Consider the following 20,103-nt stretch of genomic DNA (forward strand, 5'->3'; position numbering starts at 1 on the left):
CTACCTCAGGGGTTCCCAACTCCCGGGCCACAGACGGGTACTGGTCTGTGGTGTGTTAGGAACTGGGCCGCACAGCAGGAGGTGAGTGGCGGGTGAGAGAGTGAAGCTTCATCTGTATTTACAGCCACTCCCCATTGCTCACATTACCGCCTGAGCTCTGCTTCCTGTCAGGTCAGTGGTGGCATTAGATTCTTGTAGGAGCGCGAACCCTACTGTGAACTGCGCATGTGAGAGATCTAGGTTGCACGCTCCTTATGAGAATCTAATGCCTGATGATCTGAGGTGGAGCTGAGGGGTGATGCTAGCACTGGGGAACGGCTGCAAATGCAGATTGTCATTAGCAGAGAGGTTTGACTGCCCAGAGACCATAATAAATCAATGCGCTTGAATCACCCAGAAACCCCCCCACCCCAACCCCTCTTGTTCGTGGAAAAATTGTCTTCCACGAAACTGGTCCCTGGTGCCAAAAAGGTTGGGGACCACTGCTCTACCTTGCCTGTATCTGCCTTTTTCCTTCTGTCCTTCTTAGTCCTTCAGACCTCTCTGTCTGTCTGTCTCTTCATCTTCTGTCTCTATATCCCTCTGTCTTCCTCTGTCTTCCTCTCTCCCTCCCTCTCTTTCTCTCTCTGCCTGTTGTTCTCTCCTTGTCTCTCCTCTCTCAATCTGCCTGCCTGTCTCCTTTGTTTTTTATTCAAAAAGTCTCCATTTTTTCTCCTCCACTGACACCCAGCTGGTCATAATATGGAATGAAAATAAATGACAGTCTTACACTTAGTCAAGTTTTATATTCTCTGATCTTTATGCATGTTTCACTGTTAAACATACGTTTTTCCCACTTGAATACTTTTTTCCCCTTGGAGAAGCTTTTGGTTTAAAATGTGGGGTTTATACAACATTGTAAATCAACTACACCTCAATAAAAAAAAATTTTTTTTTAAATGTGAGGTTTAAAACCACAATTGCTGATTCACTTTGGGCTCCTCTTATTCCTTTTTTTTTCTTTCTTTCTTTTTTCTTTTTTTGAATAGCCAGTGCCCTCACTGTTTGGGACTAACTGCAAATTACCAAAGGATGTTTAGACTCTTTCTTGGGGGGAAAGTATACTGTGGCTTGTATTTGTTTTGCAGAGCAGCAAAAAAAAAAAAAAAAAAAAGTATTTTAAAAATGTATTTGAATTAAAAATAAAATCATGCATTAATATTGTAGATCTTATAAATAACTAATTAACATAGCTTGAGACGTTTTGAGGAAAGAGATGGTGAGGTTTTCATAGCCTGAGAGTCTGGGATGTGCTATCCATTTGGGCTGAATGTCCTTAAGAATCGAACAGATAACTTGATAATTTGAATTATCCAGAACTTTAATCAGGATTCCCAGATAATGGGATTAGATCTGGTAAGAGATCTACCATGAATTTTTGTCTGGGCCCTTTGTGGCTGACCTAACTTATTGCAAACATCTTGCTTCCTCGTGGCCTCTGGCTGGGAGAAGGGAGGGGATGATTTTAAACAAGACTTACCTTTCAAAAAACATATCAGAATTTCTCTGTCACAAACTATATTTCCAGTGGCCTTTATTTTAGCACTTATTTCAGAGCAAAAGATGGTACACTGCTTCTTGTATAACTGGGAAATATTGGGTTTGCTTTGAAACATTTTCTAGGAAATGAGTCAGCAGGCTGCCCCCTTGTGCTCAAACAGGGAACAGCATATGCCGCACTCTGCTTCAACCTGGAAAGTTTCGTGCTGCCTGCTTGGGCTTGAATTGGCAAGTCCTCAGAGTTTGAGTTCTTTAGGGCATGTCTTTCATAGTCCATATTATTTCAGTGACCATGGTGAAGGAGTAAAAGTTGTTACTGTGAAAGTCACGTCATGGATTTACTAGAATTTCTTGTGATTAGTTTCAGATGAGACCTGAATGCTTTTCAGTTGAATTGAAATGTAGTAATTTCTGTGTTCTCCCCAGGGCTAAGGAGAGCATGTACCATGCCTTGGGCTACAGTACCATTGTGGTGCTACAGGCCGTCATGACCTTCGAGCAACAGGACATCCAAAATGGCATTTCTGCCATGAAGGACGCCTTACAAACCTGCCAAAAGTATGAGCTGAGTAATTAAATACTTGAGACACGCCTACAAACCTTTCTGTCTGTGTGACAAAATGCACTTAGCCTGACTGAGATCTCTGTTGGAAGTTGGCCACGGTTATACAAAAGGACTTGAGCATCACAGGTTCCTGGCCTCAAGTAGTTTTATGTACGGGAGATAAAAATATTTCCACTAAAGAATTATAGTAGGATACTGGGATGGCGGAACACGTGGCATCTATATCTTCCACTTTTCTCGTTGGTACTTGAATTTACCAAGAAGGGCTGAGGATTTCAGTGGGATTAGCAGCAAGCATCTCTCGGGGTCCCCCTGGTGGAGCGTTTAGGTACCACATGCCAAGCCCGGCCAAGCAAGGAGCATTCTTCTTTTATATGGGAAATGCTGCAAAGTCAGAAGGGAGTCTTTTATTTGTCTAAATGGATATATTTAAACACTTTTGCTTGGTGGAAATGACATGGAATTTCATTTTTATTTTAATCTTTGTGTGTATAGGAAGCTCCTAGCAAAAGCTGTTAACTAACATTGGTGAATTTTAACATTGCTGAAATTATGTCCTCTTGTAATTATGTTTCCAGCCCCTCAAGGGAAGAGAGTTTCCAAACACTGCACCCTAACTCCATTCTTAACCCGTGGCGAGGTGACCCTTAACAACAGAAATACTGATTTTAGCCATAGAGATCAGGGAAGGTGCATGACAGGGTTAGTATTGACTGTTATGTGTATGTTTGTCCATGCACTTGTTCAGTAAGCTTGGATTAAATGCCCACAGGATGCCAGTGCTGGGAGCTGGATGTGCAGGGTTCAAAAGGGTGGTCTCTGCCCCAGAGATTTTAGGGTTTAGAGTTCTGTTTTGGTGACTCTTTGGTGTGATTGTGACTGAAATGAATGTCAAATGAAAATGAGCTTGATTATTGTTATTTTTTTCTTTCTACTTCCCATCTCCCCTTCTACTTATTCTCTGCAGATACAGGAAAAAATGCACAGTCGTAGAATCTTTCTCAAGTCTTCTTTCTAGAGGATCATTGGAACAGCTGACTGAAGGTAAGAGGCATTTAAAAGGGTTTTTTCCTTTGAAAAACTAAAATGTGGTCATGATCATAAAATTCAGCACTTACATGTATAATTTAAAGTAAATGGAATGTCTTTTTCTCTGCCCCATCATACTCACCCTCTAGAAGTAACCACTGTTAATAGTTGGTTTTCAAGCCTTGCAGACTTTTCTGTGTACATGTACAAATATATACAGAAGGTACACATAGGATTTTTTGTAGTTTTTCATGTATTTTTCATTTTTTGCTAATGTAGAATCCTGTGATACATGTTATGCTACAGTGTAATTTTTGGCAATTGACTTTTTCCATGTCAAGACTTATAAATTGTACTTCATTCTATTTAATAGCTGTTCCTTAGGACAGGTGCCATCAGTTACTTACTTTGTCTCTATTGAAGGGCAGTTACATTGTTTTTCTCGCTATTACAAATAATGTCTTCATGCATTTTTGTAAGTATTTCATAGGATAGATTGCTAGAAGTGGAATTACTGGGACTATTTGAAAATAGAAAACATTTATAGATATTGACAATTTTTTCTGCAAAAAATTAGGTCAGTTTATATTCTTATACCACCCATGTACAAAAGTTTCTATTTTTCCGCAAGCTATTAATTTTTTCCTCAAGGTCAAAGTAATTTTGATACCTTTAAAATAATGATGATGTTTCACAGTATGGAAGATGTTTGGTTTGTGGACATTTAGGAATATTCAAGAATCCAGCATTTGATCAAATGGCTGGGAGGAAATGACTCCTTTTGCTGTCAATTGCTTGATATTCCATAGAGATTAGGGCAGAAGTTCTATGATCAGCCCTGTTTTATTAGTGTTATTCTCTAGTCAGGATGGTTTATAAGAAAGGAGCATCCCAGTACACCTGTAGAAGAAAAAATAACATCTTTCAAATGAGGCCATTGTAGAGTAAAGCTGCTGCCATCCAAGGAGCATTTGTGCCTGTGTTGTCATTGTCAAATTTGTTCTCTGGAAGAGGTAACACAAAATCGTTAAAGTAGCTGTAGCCGATTAAGGCAGGAGCAATTCTGGATACTGCTGTCTGTCATTCCTAGTGGTCAAGTGTGTGCCAGACACATTTTTGAGTGTGTTTCATTATGAAGTTTTGTTTGCTTTGTTAGAAGAGTATTATCAACTTGTTATGGACATTGGAGAACTTGGGCTCACTAGAGTGTTGATAACAGGAGAGGATTACAAGACTTGTTCCAAAAGGTATGATGCTGGCCCTGCAGCTGTCATACGGCAGAGTGGATTTCACTGGTCCCTCCAGGCAGCTGAAGCTCATCATCTTTTTCTCCAGAAACTGACCTCCAAGGACCCTTAAGAGTTTATTTATCCCCTTGATTTCAGATAGACTATGTTTTCATATTTTTCATCTTAGGGCCATTTATGTAAATTGGCCCCAGGAGACCTAAAGTCCACTAAAGTAGGTCAGTGGGAAATTAAATGGGCCCCAAAGAAATTTGACTCATTTATATTCTTCTGTTTTCCTCTGTATGGCTTCTCTCCTGTGGCCCATTTCCCCCTGCCTCCCTTTTTCTTTGCAATATAAAGCCTGGCATTTGAGATTCTTTTTTAACCTTAGTTTACAAAAGAATGGCATGGTATTATTGGTATAAATATGAATAATAATAATAACTTAAAACATAATAATGATAATGCCCCATTTTTTAAAGGCACTCTCTATGTGTGAGACACTGTCCTTGATACTTTCCTTAGCATTGTCCAATGTAACCTGTGTAACCTCCTTTTTATAGACTAGAAAGTGATGTTCAGAGAGATTAGACAAATGGTCCAAGATTACCTGCTTAGCAGAGCAGAGTTCAAACCCGATCTGCCTTTCCCTAAGCCACATACCCCACACCTTCTCCTGTAGTTGGGTAGAAAAGGGCGTGAAATGTGTCACATATGGATGAAGGAAATGTTGAATTATTTCTATGTTAGACATCTTGAAAATAGATGGTACTGTTCTTATCTTTTTATTCTGTCTTTGGGCATGGCATATTTAGAAGTATTGAAAAATAAACAGCAATGAGATACCACTACACACCTATGAGAGTGTCCAAAATCTGGAACACTGACAACACCAAATGTTGGTGAGGATGTGGAGGAACAGGAACTCTCATTCATGACTGGTAGGAATGCAAATGGTACAGCCACTTTGGAAGATAGTATGGTAGTTTCTTACAAAACTAGGAGCGGAAAACTTGTGTTAACCCCAAAATCTGCAAATGAATGTTTATGGCAGCTTTATTCAGAACTTGTCCTTCAGTAGGTGAATGGATAAATAATAAAGTGTGGTACATCCAGACAGTGGAATATTATTCAGTGCTAAAAAGAAATGAGCTATCAAGCCATGAAAAGATGTGTAGGAGCCTCAAATGCATATTCCTAAGTGAAAGACACCAATCTGAAAAGGCAACCTACTGTATGATTCCAAGCATATAAGATTCTGGAAAAGGCAAAACTATGGAGACAGTAAAAAGATCAATGGTTGCCAGGGGATGAATAGGTGGAGCACAGAGAATTTTTAGGGCAGTGAAAAATACTGATACCATAATGACAGATACATGTCATTATACGTTTGTCCAAACCCATAGAATGTGCAACACCAAGAGTGAATGCTAATGTAAACTGTGGACTTCGGGTAATTATGATGTGTCAGTGGAGGTTTGTCACTTGTAACAAATGTACCACTTTGGAGGGCATGTTGATAATGGGAGAGGTTATGCGTATTTGGGGGGAAAGGGATATATGGGAAATCTCTGTACCTTCCCCTCAATTTTTCTGTGAACCTAAAACTGCTCTTAAAAACTAAGGTCTTAATTGAAAAATTATGAAAATAAATCAGGCTGTGACTTTAACCTATTCTGAAATAAGGTTTATTTAGACTTTTATGTCTGAAGGCATGCTTAGCTGACACTTCAGTGTATAATGAAGATATTTCCTTCAGTGAACTGAAGAATTTATAATTAAAAGATGTTCTGGTAGGTACCTATTTGTAAATGCCAAATGTCTAATTTTGAGAGCTAAGGGCTGCCCAATATAAATCAATCAGAGTGAAGAAATAAGACTTTTATAAATTAAATTGCATTTATTCCTAATGAGTTTGGCTGTTGCTGCAACCCAAACAGACTTTGTGTTCAAGGGAGCATGTCAAAACATTGTGGATTTAGGGTGCACTTTGTTTTTCCTCTTGGTAATTTCCATTTCCATCCTTGAATGGCTGGTTTTCTGCAGGAGAGAGGATATTTAATTAAACTTTTTGTGGGTTTAACATGGGACACACCCATTCTTCCTTCCTCATGGCTGGCATATTACCCTAAATGGCTTTCAAACTGCCTTTAAAAACCGACGTTTATATACAGTGCTTAGGATGTGCAAGGAATTTAATATGAAGATTCCTTACACGCAGAATACAGAGTTCAAACTTTCTTCCCTTTTATCTCTGGCTTCTTGTTACGTCATTTGTGCTGCTCTTTGACTTGTCCATCTTTAGCTTAACTCTGATCCATCTGCCCTTCTGCTCAGATCTCTGCAAGGACTCACCATTGTCTACCAAAGGAAGCCCAGACTCTGATATTCAAGGTCGTCCATAATTCAGCCCCAACTTACGTTTCCAGGCTCATTGCCCACTCCTCCTTGTGCACACCTCGTGCTTCAGCCAAAGGTGCACCGCTGGACTTGCCACGCAGGGCTCAGTGCTCCTTGCCTTTGCTCGTGTTGGTTCTCTCCCAGCAGCCGCTTCACCCCCTTCTTGGCACACGCCCCAAGCCAGCCATCTGGGTTACTGAGCAGGCTTTCAAAGTGAATAATTACTAACAGTTCCCACTTTGTTACAAGTTTCCCTGGAAAGAGGATATTCAAGTGAGTCTGTAAAAATAAAAGTTACCAGTTTTTCTCCCACTGAACACACGGAGAAAATTCAGGGGAGCACTTTGAGGTGAGGTGTTCCGAAGGACGGAGACTCTGGCTGCTGATGCTGCTAGACTGTGCAGAGGCCACAGCTCCTCAAGTTTGGCCTGTTGTGTGTCTGGCCCCATCTTATGCGTGCTGTTGGAAGATCTTAGTTGCATTGTTGCTTCTTTGTAAATCAGCCTTTGGAATATGAGCGTGGCAGGAAGCTGAACCTGTTTGTGAGAACTAGTAGTGTGTGTGTGTGTGTGTGTGTGTGTGTGTGTGTGTGTGGTCGGGAGGGGTCCTGTGTGTGTAAGTGAAAGAAATAAAGCACCAGTTCTTATCCAGTTAGATTCAACAATGTTCCCATTAACACAGAGATACCCCGTTTTTCAGTTACTTACATCACATAAAGATGTTCTACTTCCTGAACTTTTGGCAAAAAGCATGACATGGACCAAGAGCAGTAATCTTAGTGAAAGTAGCTGATGCATCAAGGGCTTACTCTGCCCAGTGAGCTTCACAGGCAGCACCTGGTTGAATTCTTCAGCTCTGAGGTAGAGATGTCATTAGCTGGACTTTAGGAACAAGGAAACCAGCAGAGAGAGGGAGGGTAACTTGCTCGAGGTTCTACAACTAGCACGTGGCAGGGCCTTCCCTGCCACCTAGGCCGTGAAGTACCCCAAAGCTCATTTACTTAAATAACATACCAGTTTGCATCCCATGGATAAAACGGGAATCTGCTTATTTTGTTTATGCAAAAAAAAAAAAAAAAAAGAAAATGCAAAGATTTCTCCCTCCCCAATCTCTGCAGGTATCATGGACTGTTTAGGAAGATAGGCCACGTGTTTTGGGGCACTCCACGTGTCCCAGGGATACATACGTAGTTTTATGTAGCCCTTTTGTGAGTGCCTTGTTCCTGCACTAGATATCTCAGTGATCCAAATAGCCCCAAACTGTGCTAGTGTGACTTTTTTACATCAAGTCATCCCTGAATGAGGAGTCATGAGTTGGGCACGCAGGCCAGTTCTTTTTCCTAGAACCCTAGGGAATTACTGCTTTCTCTTCAAGTTAATAGCATGCCTAACCATTGTCATGACTATCATGCCTTCATGTTTTAGAAGCTAAAATTAGTATATTTAAGTTAGATTTCCAATCTATAACTGTGTTTAACTTGCCTGTTCCCGTTAAGTTAACAGATAAGTGGTTTCCTTTTTTTCCAAGAAGTGTTTTTACATTTTGGTTTTTACATTTTGGTGAGCTGAGTTTGGGTCTTTGACACCAAGGGCCTGACTCTTGGCAGTTATATGTGAATGGAGCCAAAGATAACTCCCCCCAAACATTTCATGCATTCTGGAAAATTCTTGCTGAGGGCCTGAGAACTGAGGTCATCATTCCACTTTTATGGAAGCACCGAAGCAACCTAGGTTTTTATTGTCTCCCTTGGGCTCATTTATCTACCCGTTTTTTCTGAACATCTCAGAGCAATTACGGTGGATATGGGATTTTCCTTAATATATTTTTATTTGTTTTTAATAGAGGAAATGCATGCCGAAATCTGTTATGCCGAGTGCCTCCTACAGAAAGCAGCCCTCACGTTTGTGCAGGTAATGAACATTTGGCTTAGAATCAGCATTGCCCGGGAAGCCTGCCAAGTACGACATAGAAGAAATGTGGCTCATTCTATGTCAGTGCTTCAGTTCTTTTGACTTAGAGTTGTAGTGAAAGATATTTGTTATTACTGATAAACTTTTGCTGAAAGAAGACCCTGGTTTGTTTTTTTTTTTTCCTACTCAAATGTACTTAAAATTCTGTTTCGAACTTCACTTTATTGGGAACCACTGCCTTTTGAAGAAGCTGTCTTGCAACTACCTCACCTAATTTCAGGATGCTGCTCTGTACGAGGACTGTGAGGTTATCCCTCTTTGTGCTTGCTTATGGTGGAGGGCTGCACACAGGAGTGACCGGCTGGAGGAGGCTTCAGCATCCTTGGCTGTTCCCTTCTTGCATCAGATGCTTCAGCAAAGCTTAGTTATGCATGCATCGAGAGCCAAACTTCCCATGTATACCTCAGATTTTATTTCCCCGCTCATTGTATTCTCATTCCCTTTTCTTTTATTTCTTATTTTGGAAGAGCAGTTAAAAAAATGTCACTAAACAGGGCTTCCCTGGTGGCGCAGTGGTTGAGAGTCCGCCTGCCAATGCAGGGGACACGGGTTCGTGCCCCGGTCCGGGAAGATCCCACATGCCGCGGAGCGGCTGGGCCCCTGAGCCATGGCCGCTGAGCCTGCGCATCCGGAGCCTGTGCTCCACAATGGGAGAGGCCACGACAGTGAGAGGCCCACGTACCAAGTCACTAAACAAAACAATGACTCCTTTTCTCATGGGGCATTTAAATTTCACCTCTAGGAATTGTTACCACCAGTACTTGCCTGTCATTGTAGCTTCCAGTTCTTCTAAAAAATATGGATTTTAACATTGTGGCCACGCAGGTGGCGGTGATGGATACAAGTGGGGTAGAAGTGGGGTGGAGATTGTAAGGGGGCAGAAATTCAACTGTAAGATGGAGAATCTTCCTCAATCTCAATGATTTACATTGAATTGAGAGTTGCTTTTCTCTTTTCCTGGAGGGTGACCTCTTAGGTTGGATTCTGGTTAAGTAAAATTAAGTCAATCTGGTGTAGGGCCCTGTTTCCTAAAACCCCACATATTATAAAGGCTGGTTGAAAACAACAGTCTTACTGCCTCAGTAAACATAAGGCTAGTCACAGAGGCCCCCAGTTTTTTCTGATGTGTTTTTCAAATGATAATTTGATAATAAAATCATTGATTTGAAAGTTTTTTGTTTTTTATGTCTGGGGGGCTTGTAGTTCAACGTCTGGGAGATATCCATGGCTCCCCTCTTTCTCATGCCTCTGTATCCAGCCAGGCTCGTGGTCATGCTGCTTTTACCTTTTGAAGGTTTATCAGCTCCGTCTCTTCCTCTTTATTCTGACTATAATTGTTCTAGTGGGGGGCTTGTCAGCTCTTCCCTAGACTGCATGGCAACCCAGGGACCTTCGGTCTGTAGTTTCTCTTCCCTCCAGCTCACCCTCCATTGTGCAATTGTGCACCCTCTCAAAGATGAGAATTTCTCCTGGTCATGTCTCTGCTTCAGCATTTAGTAGCCCTCATTGACTATGGCAGTGGTTCTGTATCAGAATATCACAAATGGGGAAGGCTTTTTCTATCCAAACTGGTATCTCCCCCCCAGTTCCCCACTCTCCTCTTACCAGTGTCCTCAACTGCTACTGGCAGGTATGTTGCATACTTGAGTGGCACAGGTACAACACAGGTAGCTTTCTATTCCTTAGTCATTCCCTTTTTTGCAGTAGGTTTCTGCAGCAGTGCTGAGTTATATAAGCACAGATGGCCAAGCCAAGCACACCAGGATCTTTAATGCTTCCCTGAGCATTGTTTTATTTTTTTGCTTGCAAAGTTCATACCTACCTTGCCTTCTTTCCTTCAGCTGGTTACTTCCCAGTCTTTGTGTGTGTGTGTGTGTATGTGTGTGCTTTAAGCATTGATGCTTCCAGGAGGCTTTTGTGGACCTCTTCACATCCCCGCCCACCTTTGTGCTGTCATGACATCCCCCACATGTCTCCATCCATGCATGTCTCCATCCCTTAGCGAGTTGTGTTGCTTTTGTCTGATTCTGTGTTTGGGTGCCTGCTGTAAAATAGGCATTCAGCAAATGTTTGGTGAATCCTGAAATGAAATATTCTTATTTGAGGCAGATTTTAATCCAATTTAAGAAATTCTTTCCTGGCCATTATTGGAACTTGTGTAACCAGAGGATTCCTTAAAATCAGAAAACAAACATTTAAATTGCATAGTGAATTTTACATTTATTGATTCTTTTAATAATTTAAATATTAAGTATTTAAGTAATTGATGACATTAACAAACTAAAATTAGTTCTTCTTTTGTTTCAGAAGGATGCTCAAGTGCACAGGAAATCAATACCAGAGCATCCTTCTGATATTAACGGACTAGAAAAGCATGGGACTATCTCCATTAGCACCTTCTATTAGAGTAACATCTTTCAAGCAGTTATTTGATATGCTTTAATAAGAGACTCTTGGAATCCTAGAATGCTCACCCTAAAAAGGTCATTCATTTAGGCCAGCTGCCCCAGTTTTATGGTTGATGACCATCAGGCAAAGAGAAGTGATCTTTTTTCCCCTAAACAGTATTATTTCATATTAGTGACAACAAATTTAGAATCCACATCAGTTATTTGTGGTCTGGAAATGTATATGATTGAAATCCACAATGTTAAATAGACTGCCTGCTAAAGTACCCCCTAAAGAAGAACCATAATCCCATTACTTGGAGTAAGACAGACAGGAAAGTCCTTGGAGCATATCCTTAAAGTCAGCCATTTTGAATTCCATTGAACCCAGAAGAAAGTTGCTCAGTAGTTGATGATGTTTATTGAAGTATGTTTGGACTAACCTTTATGGCCCCAAATTGATGAGGACTACTTCCTTACTTCCTTAAAGTAATGCAAGGATTTAAGAAATGTTTCCTTTTTGTTGTCCTCTAACTTGGAAGAAAAATGATAAAAAATCATTTCAGATATAAAGCAAGAAGAATGTTTTAATTTAAAAATCATATCCTCAAAAGATAGTGTTTTGTTTTAATCACGCAGCTACACAGCTGTGGGGACAGTTTAAGAATCTTTTGCTAAATGATCTAATTATTTAATTGTTTTCAGGATGAAAATATGATCAACTTCATCAAAGGTGGACTCAAAATTAGAACAAGTTACCAAATATATAAGTAAGTTAAAAATTAAGATTTATAAAAAATATTTTAACAAGGTTTGTACCTTTTTGACCACGTTCTTGTGGTTTCTAAGTGATTCTTGTACTATGTACCATTTTGTACTTCAAAGTTCTCAGTCAGTATGACTATGTTTTTTAAAATTTGGTGTTGGTAAAAATGCACTTGATTTTTGGCTTACTGAGGTGTATTCAATGCCATAGGACAACACAATTTAAGTTTAAATGCAGTTTTAAAAGAAAAATATCTGTAAAGAAAACTACTTACATAATTTCTGATTAGATAATCTTAGTTTCTCTCTCCTAAAAACAATTTATAAATTTTAAATGACAGGTATGTACAGGTATGTCTTTGGTCCAGACACTAGAACATCACTGCTCCAATGAAGTGTCTGCAGTGATTCAGATGTTCAATTAAAGTGGACCATAGTGTCATTCACATCTTCTATATCCTTACTGATTTTTATCTAGTTGTCCTATCCTTTACTCACAGAGTTAAAAATCTTCAGCTTTGATTCTGGAGTCATCCATTTCTCCCTTTAGTTCTGTCAGTATTTGCTTTGTATATTTAGAACCTCTGTTATTGGACTTATGTATATTTTAATTGTTTTATCTTCCTAATGAATTAATCTTTCATCATTATAAAATGTTCCTACGTAACTCCTTATAATATTCCTTGTCTTGAAATCTGTTTTGTCTGATATTAATAAAGCTACTCGTGCTTTTTTATAATTAGTATTTGCATGGCATATATTCTTTTACTTTAAACCTAACTTTGTTTTTATATTTAATTTGCATTTTTTGTGAACATGCTTAATTGGGACTTGCTTTTTTATTCAGTGTGACAGTTAGTATGTTTGCACTTGTGAATACCATTTTGCTTTTTCCCTTTGCCTTATTTGTCCCCCCTCCTTATTTTTCCGCCTTCTTTTGCTTTAATTAAAAAAAAATATGTATATGTATTCCAGTGGAATCCTTCCATTGTTTTCTTAGCTATAGCCCTCTTTAATTTTTTTAAATGTTTGCTCTAGTGATTATAATAGCCTTCTTAACTTATCATAGTCAACTTAGAGTTAATATTGTACCATTGCACAAATATAAGAACTTTGCAAAAGTATAGTTTCATTTACCACCTGTTGTCTTTTATACTATTCTTACAATAGTACACGTATGTATATTATACACCCCACAGAGTGGTACCCACCTTTTGCTTTAAACAATTTTATGTCATGGTCTTCACTATTAACCCATATATTTACCATTTTTGGTGTTCTTCATTCATTCCTGTCTAATTTCAGACTGAAGCATTTCTTTTAAGATTTCTTACAGTGTGTGTCTACTTTCAGCAATTCTCACTGTTTCATTTACCTGAAAACATCTTTATTTTTTATTTATTTATTTTTTTGCGGTACGCGGGCCTCTCACTGTTGTGGCCTCTCCCACTGCGGAGCACAGGCTCCGGACTCGCAGGCTCAGTGGCCATGGCTCACGGGCCCAGCCACTCCGTGGCATGTGGGATCTTCCTGGACCAGGGCACGAACCCATGTCCCCTGCATCGGCAGGTGGACTCTCAACCACTGCGCCACCAGGGAAGCCCACATCTTTATTTTTGAAGGCTGTTTTTGCTCAGTATAGTATTCTTGAGTTACAAGGTTTTCTTTTTCTTTTCTTCTTTTACCCCTTTAAAACTGTCAATCCATTGTATTATAACCTCTGTTGTTTCTGATCATAAGTCAGCTGTTATTTTAATTATTGTTCCCTTGCCTGTAATTTGTCATTTCTTCTGGCTGCTTTGAAGACTTGTATTTTTGATTCTTAGCACATTGACTGATGTGCTTAAGTATGGCTTTGAGAAATGTGTAGCTATTATTTCTTCAAGTATTTTTTTCTGCTCTATTCTCACTTTTCTCCTTCTGAGACCCTAATTACTTGTTAGTTACCTGATTTTGTTCAATAGGTCACTGAGCTGCTGTCCATTTAAAAAAATTGTTTTCTTCAGATTAGACATTATCTCAACATCTGGGCTGTCTTGGGGTCAATTTCTATTGCCTGCTTTTTCTCCTGACTATATGTCATGTTTTTCTGTTCTCAAGTCAATAATTTTTTGATTGTACACTAGATAGTGATACATTGTAGAGACTCTAGGTTCTGTTTTCTTTCTCCGAGTAGTGCTGATTCTTGCTCTGGGAAGTATTTGACTTGACTAGACTTAGAGCCCATACTCTTACTCTTTGGTAGTGGGCAGCATCTGAAATCTTGGTTCCATTACTTCTTCTATCTTGTCTCTGCTTTTCTTTGGAGTTTCCCCAGTGCTCACATAGTTCATGAATCAGCCAAGAATTTGAGTGGAGTTCTAACACTGATTTTGGTGTTTCCCTCCTATGTGGTTCTCTCCTATCTGAAAATTCCCCCATTACCTTATAGATACTCTGGCAGATTTGAACTCTGTGCTCCTTTTGAAGCCAATAAGACTGTGGCTTTCTGTGTAAGTTCTAGGCACCCCGCACCAAGTGTACTGGGGAGTACTTCCAGGTGACTAGCCATATAAACTTAAGGTCCCTTCAAGAGTTGTTCTCTTTTTTCAAATTTCAGCCCTTCTCCAGTTTCCCATTACTTTTTTTTTTCAGTTTCCAGTGCCTACCAATATATTTTAAATATGTATTTTGCATTTTGTCCAGAGTTTATAATTGTTATCCGTGGGAGGGTTAATCTAATATAAGCCACCCTGCCATTACTAGAAGCAGAATGAAGATTTAGTATTTTAAGAGATGCTTTTACCCAAAATGATTTCATAAAATTATATTCCATTGAAAATCCTGGAAGGGAGTGGATTTTGGGAACCTGATATATTGTTTTTACTTTTCCTCTTGAAATGTTTTTTAGAAGATATAAAAGAATGTTAAAGAGTTGATTGCTTTTTCAGTCATCAAAACTTAAAAACCAAAGGAATTAAAATAGTCTTGTAATGGCACAGAAATATATATCAGTGGAATGGAACATAGGGCTTAGAAACGCTTGTGTGCGTGTGTATGTGTGTGTGCGTGTGTGTGTGCGCGTGCATGCATGCGTGTGTGCACATTGTGCATGCACTTCTATGTACACACACATACATTTACCAGGGAATTCAAAGCATACTAAAAACCTATATATACATAAATCTCTTTAAAATCAGTGGGAAAATATGGGTACTTTAATAAATGGTTTTGGAAAAATTGGCTCTTCGTTTTGGAAAAAAGACTGTATAAAAGATACATTCCAGAGAGAAACAGTCAGCTCTACCCACCATCAGTCCTTCCCATCAGGAAACTTGCACAAGCCTCTTAGATAGCCTCATCCACCAGAGGGCAGACAGCAGAAGCAAGAAGAACTACAATCCTGCAGCCTAGTGGAACAAAAACTACATTCATAGAAAGATAGACAAGATGAAAAGGCAGAGGGCTATGTACCAGATGAAGGAACAAGATAAAACCCCAGAAAAACAACTAAATGAAGTGGAGATAGGCAACCATTCAGAAAAAGAATTCAGAATAATGATAGTGAAGATGATCCAGGACCTCAAAAAAAGAATGGAGGCAAAGATTGAGAAGATGCAAGAAGTGTTTAACAAAGACCTAGAAGAATTGAAGAACAAACAAACAGAGATGAAGAATACAATAACTGAAATGAAAACTACACTAGAAGGAATCAATAGCAGAATAACTGAGGCAGAAGAACGGATAAGTGACCTGGAAGACAGAATGGTGGAATTCACTGCTGCGGAACAGAATAAAGAAAAAAGAATGAAAAGAAATGAAGACAGCCTAAGAGACCTCTGGGACAACATTAAATGCAACAACATTCGTATTATAGGAGTCCCAGAAGGAGAAGAGAGAGAGAAAGGACCAGAGAAAATATTTGAAGAGATTATAGTCAAAAACTTCCCTAACGTGGAAAAGGAAATAGCCACCCAAGTCCAGGAAGCACAAAGAGTCCCATACAGGATAAACCCAAGGAGAAACATGCCAAGACACATAGTAATCAAATTGGCAAAAATTAAACACAAAGAAAAATTATTGAAAGCAGCAAGGGGAAAATGACAAATAACATACAAGGGAACTCCCATAAGGTTAACAGCTGATTTCTCAGCAGGAACTCTACAAGCCAGAAGGGAGTGGCATGGTATATTAAAGTGATGAAAGGGAAGAACCTACAACCAAGATTACTCTACCCGGCAAGAATCTCATTCAGATTCGATGGAGAAATCAAAATCTTTACAGACAAGCAAAAGCTATGAGAATTCAGCACGACCAAACCAGCTCTACAACAAATGCTAAAGGAACTTCTTTAAGTGGGAAACACAAGAGAAGAAAAGGACCTACAAAAACAAACCCAAAACAATTAAGTAAATGGTCACAGGAACATACATATCAATAATTACCTTAAACATGAACGGATTAAATGCTCCAACCAAAAGACACAGGCTTGCTGAATGGATACAAAAACAAGACCCATATATATGCTGTCTACAAAAGACCCACTTCAGACCTAGGGACACATACAGACTGAAAGTGAGGGAATAGAAAAAGATATTCCATGCAAATGGAAATCAAAAGAAAGCTGGAGTAGCAATACTCATATCAGATAAAATAGACTTTAAAATAAAGAATGTTACAAGAGACAAGGAAGGACACTACATAATGATCAAGGGATCAATCCAAGAAGAAGATATAGCAATTATAAATATATATGCACGCAACATAGGAGCACCTCAATACATAAGGCAACTGCTAACAGCTCTAAAAGAGGAAATCGAGGTAACACAATAATAGTGGGGGACTTTAACACCTCACTTACACCAATGCACAGATCATCCAAAATGAAAATTAATAAGGAAACACAAGCTTTAAATGACACAATAGACCAGATAGATTTAATTGATATTTATAGGACATTCCATCCACAAATAGCAGGTTACACTTTCTTCTGAAGTGCACATGGAACATTCTCTAGGATAGATCACATCTTGGGTCACAAATCAAGCCTCAGTAAATTTAAGAAAACGGAAATTATATCAAGCATCTTTTCTGACCACAACACTATGAGATTAGAAATGAATTACAGGGTAAAAAAAGAAAAAAACCACAAACACATGGAGGCTAAACAATACATTACTAAACAACCAAGAGATGAATGAAGAAATCAAAGAGGAAATCAAAAAATACCTAGAGACAAATGACAATGAAAACATGGCAATCCAAAACCTGTGGGATGCAGCAAAAGCAATTCTAAGAGGGATGTTTATAGCTATACAGGCCTACCTCAAGAAACAAGAAAAATCTCAAATAAACAGTCTAACCTTACACCTAAAGGAAGTAGAGAAAGAAGAACAAAAAACCCCCAGAGTTAGCAGAAGGAAAGAAATCATAAAGATCAGAGCAGAAATAAATGAAATAGAAACAAAGAAAACAATAGCAAAGATCAATAAAACTGAAAGCTGGCTCTTTGAGAAGATAAACAAAATTGATAAACCGTTAGCCAGACTCATCAAGAAAAAGAGGGAGAGGACTCAAATCAATAAAATGAGCAATGAAAAAGGAGAAGGTTACAACAGACACCACAAAAATACAAAGCATCCTAAGAGACTACTACAAGCAACTCTATGCCAATAAAATGGACAACCCGGAAGAAATGGACAAATTTTTAGAAAGGTATAACCTTCCAAGACTGAACCAGGAAGAAATAGAAAATATGAACAGACCAATCACAAATAATGAGATTGAAACTGTGATTAAAAATCTTCCAACAAACAAAAGTCCAGGACCAGATGGCTTCACAGGTGAATTCTATCAAACATTTAGAGAAGAGCTAACACCCATCCTTCTCAAACTCTTCCAAAAAATTGCAGAGGAAGGAACACTCCCAAACTCATTCTATGAGGTCACCATCACCCTGATACCAAAACCAACCAAAGATACTACAAAAAAATTACAGACCAATATCACTGATGAATATAGATGCAAAAATCCTCAACAGAATACTAGCAAACAGAATCCAACAACACATTAAAAGGATCATACACCATGATCAAGTGGGATTTATTCCAGGGACGCAAGGATTCTTCAATATATGCCAATCAATCAATGTGATACACCATATTAACAAATTGAAGAATAAAAAGCATATGATCATCTCAATAGATGCAGAAGAAGCTTTTGACAAAATTCAACACCCATTTATGATAAAAACTCTCCAGAAAGTGGGCATAGAGGGAACCTACATCAACATAATAAAGGTCATATACGACAAACCCACAGCAAACATCATTCTCAGTGGTGAAAAACTGAAAGCATTTCCTCTAAGATCAGGAACAAGACAAGGATGTCCACTCTCACCACCATTATTCAACATAGTTTTGAAGTCCTAGCCATGGCAATCAGAGAAGAAAAAGAAATAAAAGGAATACAAATTGGAAAAGAAGAAGTAAAACTGTCACTGTTTGCAGATGACATGATGCTATACATAGAGAATCCTAAAGATGCTACCAGAAAACTACTAGAGCTAGTCAATGAATTTGGTAAAGTTGCAGGATACAAAATTAATGCACAGAAATCTTTCATTCCTATACACTAATGATGAAAAATCTGAAAGAGAAATTAAGGAAACACTCCCATTTACTATTGCAACAAAAAGAATAAAATACCTAGGAATAAACTTACCTTGGGAGACAAAAGACTTGTATGCAGAAAACTATAAGACACCAATGAAAGAAATTAAAGATGATACCAACAGATGGAGAGATATATCATGTTCTTGGATTGGAAGAATCAATATTGTGAAAATGACTATACTACCCAAAGCAATCTACAGAGTCATTGCAATCCCTTTCAAATTACCAATGACATCTTTTGTGGAACTAGAACAATAAATCTTAAAATTTGTATGGACACACAAGAGACCCCGAATAGCCAAAGCAGTCTTGAGGGAAAAAAATGGAGCTGCAGGAATCAGACTCCCTGACTTCAGACTATACTACAAAGCTATAGGAATCAAGACAATATGGTACTGGCACAAAACCAGAAACATAGATCAATGGAACAAGATAGCAAGCCCAGAGATAGACCCACGCACCTATGGTCAACTAATCTATGACAAAGGAGGCAAGGATATACAATGGCGAAAAGACAGTCTCTTCAATAAGTGGTACTGGGAAAACTGGACAACTACATGTAAAAGAATGAAATTAGAACACTCCCTAACACCATACACAAAAATAAACTCAAAATGGATTGGAGACCTAAATGTAAGACCGGATACTATAAAACTCTTAGTGGAAAACATAGGAAGAACACTCTTTGACATAAATCACAGCAAGCTCTTTTTTGATCCACCTCCTAGAGTAATGGGAATAAAAACAAAAACAAACAAATGGGACCTAATGAAACTTAAAAGCTTTTGCACAGCAAAGGAAACCATAAACAAGACGAAAAGGCAACCCTCAGAACGGGAGAAAATATTTGCAAATGAATCAATAGACAAAGGATTAATCTCCAAAATATATAAACAGCTCATGCAGCTCAATATTAAAAAAAACAAACAACCCAATCCAAAAATGAGCAGAAGACCTCAGTAGACATTTCTCCAAAGAAGACAGACAGATGGCCAAGAAGCACATGAAAAGCTGCTCAACATCACTAATTATTAGAGAAATGCAAATCAAAACTACAATGAGGTATCACCTCACACCAATTAGAATGGGCATCATCAGAAAATCTACAAACAACAAATGCTGGAGAGGGTGTGGAGAAAAGGGAACCCTCTTGCACTGTTGGTGGGAATGTAAATTAATACAGCCACTATGGAGAACAGTATGGAGGTTCCTTAAAAAACTAAAAATAGAATTAGCATATGATCCAGCAATCCCACTACTGGGCATATACCCAGAGAAAACCATAATTCAAAAAGACACATGCACCCCAATGTTCATTGCAGCACTATTTACAATAGCCAGGTCATGGAAGCAACCTAAATGCCTATCGACAGATGACTGGGTAAAGAAGATGTGGTACATATATACTATGGAATATCACTCAGCCATAAAAAGGAACGAAATTGGGTCATTTGTTGAGATGTGGATGGATCTAGAGACTGTCATACAGAGTGAAGTAAATCTGAAAGAGAAAAACAAATATCATATATTAACACATATATGTGGAACCTAGAAATATGGTACAGT

The 20,103-nt window shown here is 38.7% G+C and overlaps 1 protein-coding gene across 3 annotated transcripts in view; it reads left to right on the forward strand.

Moving 5' to 3' along the window:
* The window catches only part of TTC39B (tetratricopeptide repeat domain 39B), a gene marked incomplete at its 5' end in the record, with an annotated part of 127,765 nt that overhangs the window by 72,083 nt on the left and 35,579 nt on the right, over positions 1 to 20,103 (forward strand). For all 3 annotated transcript variants that reach the window (XM_079707242.1, XM_079707240.1, XM_079707241.1), the window contains 4 exons: positions 1,966 to 2,097; positions 3,072 to 3,148; positions 8,605 to 8,672; positions 11,825 to 11,889. In XM_079707242.1, coding sequence (XP_079563368.1) covers positions 1,966 to 2,097; positions 3,072 to 3,148; positions 8,605 to 8,672; positions 11,825 to 11,889 — 342 coding nt within the window. The remainder of the gene's footprint in view (positions 1 to 1,965; positions 2,098 to 3,071; positions 3,149 to 8,604; positions 8,673 to 11,824; positions 11,890 to 20,103) is intronic.

This window comes from Hyperoodon ampullatus (assembly GCF_949752795.1).
Source record: "Hyperoodon ampullatus genome assembly, chromosome: 6".
Lineage (NCBI taxonomy): Eukaryota > Metazoa > Chordata > Mammalia > Artiodactyla > Ziphiidae > Hyperoodon > Hyperoodon ampullatus.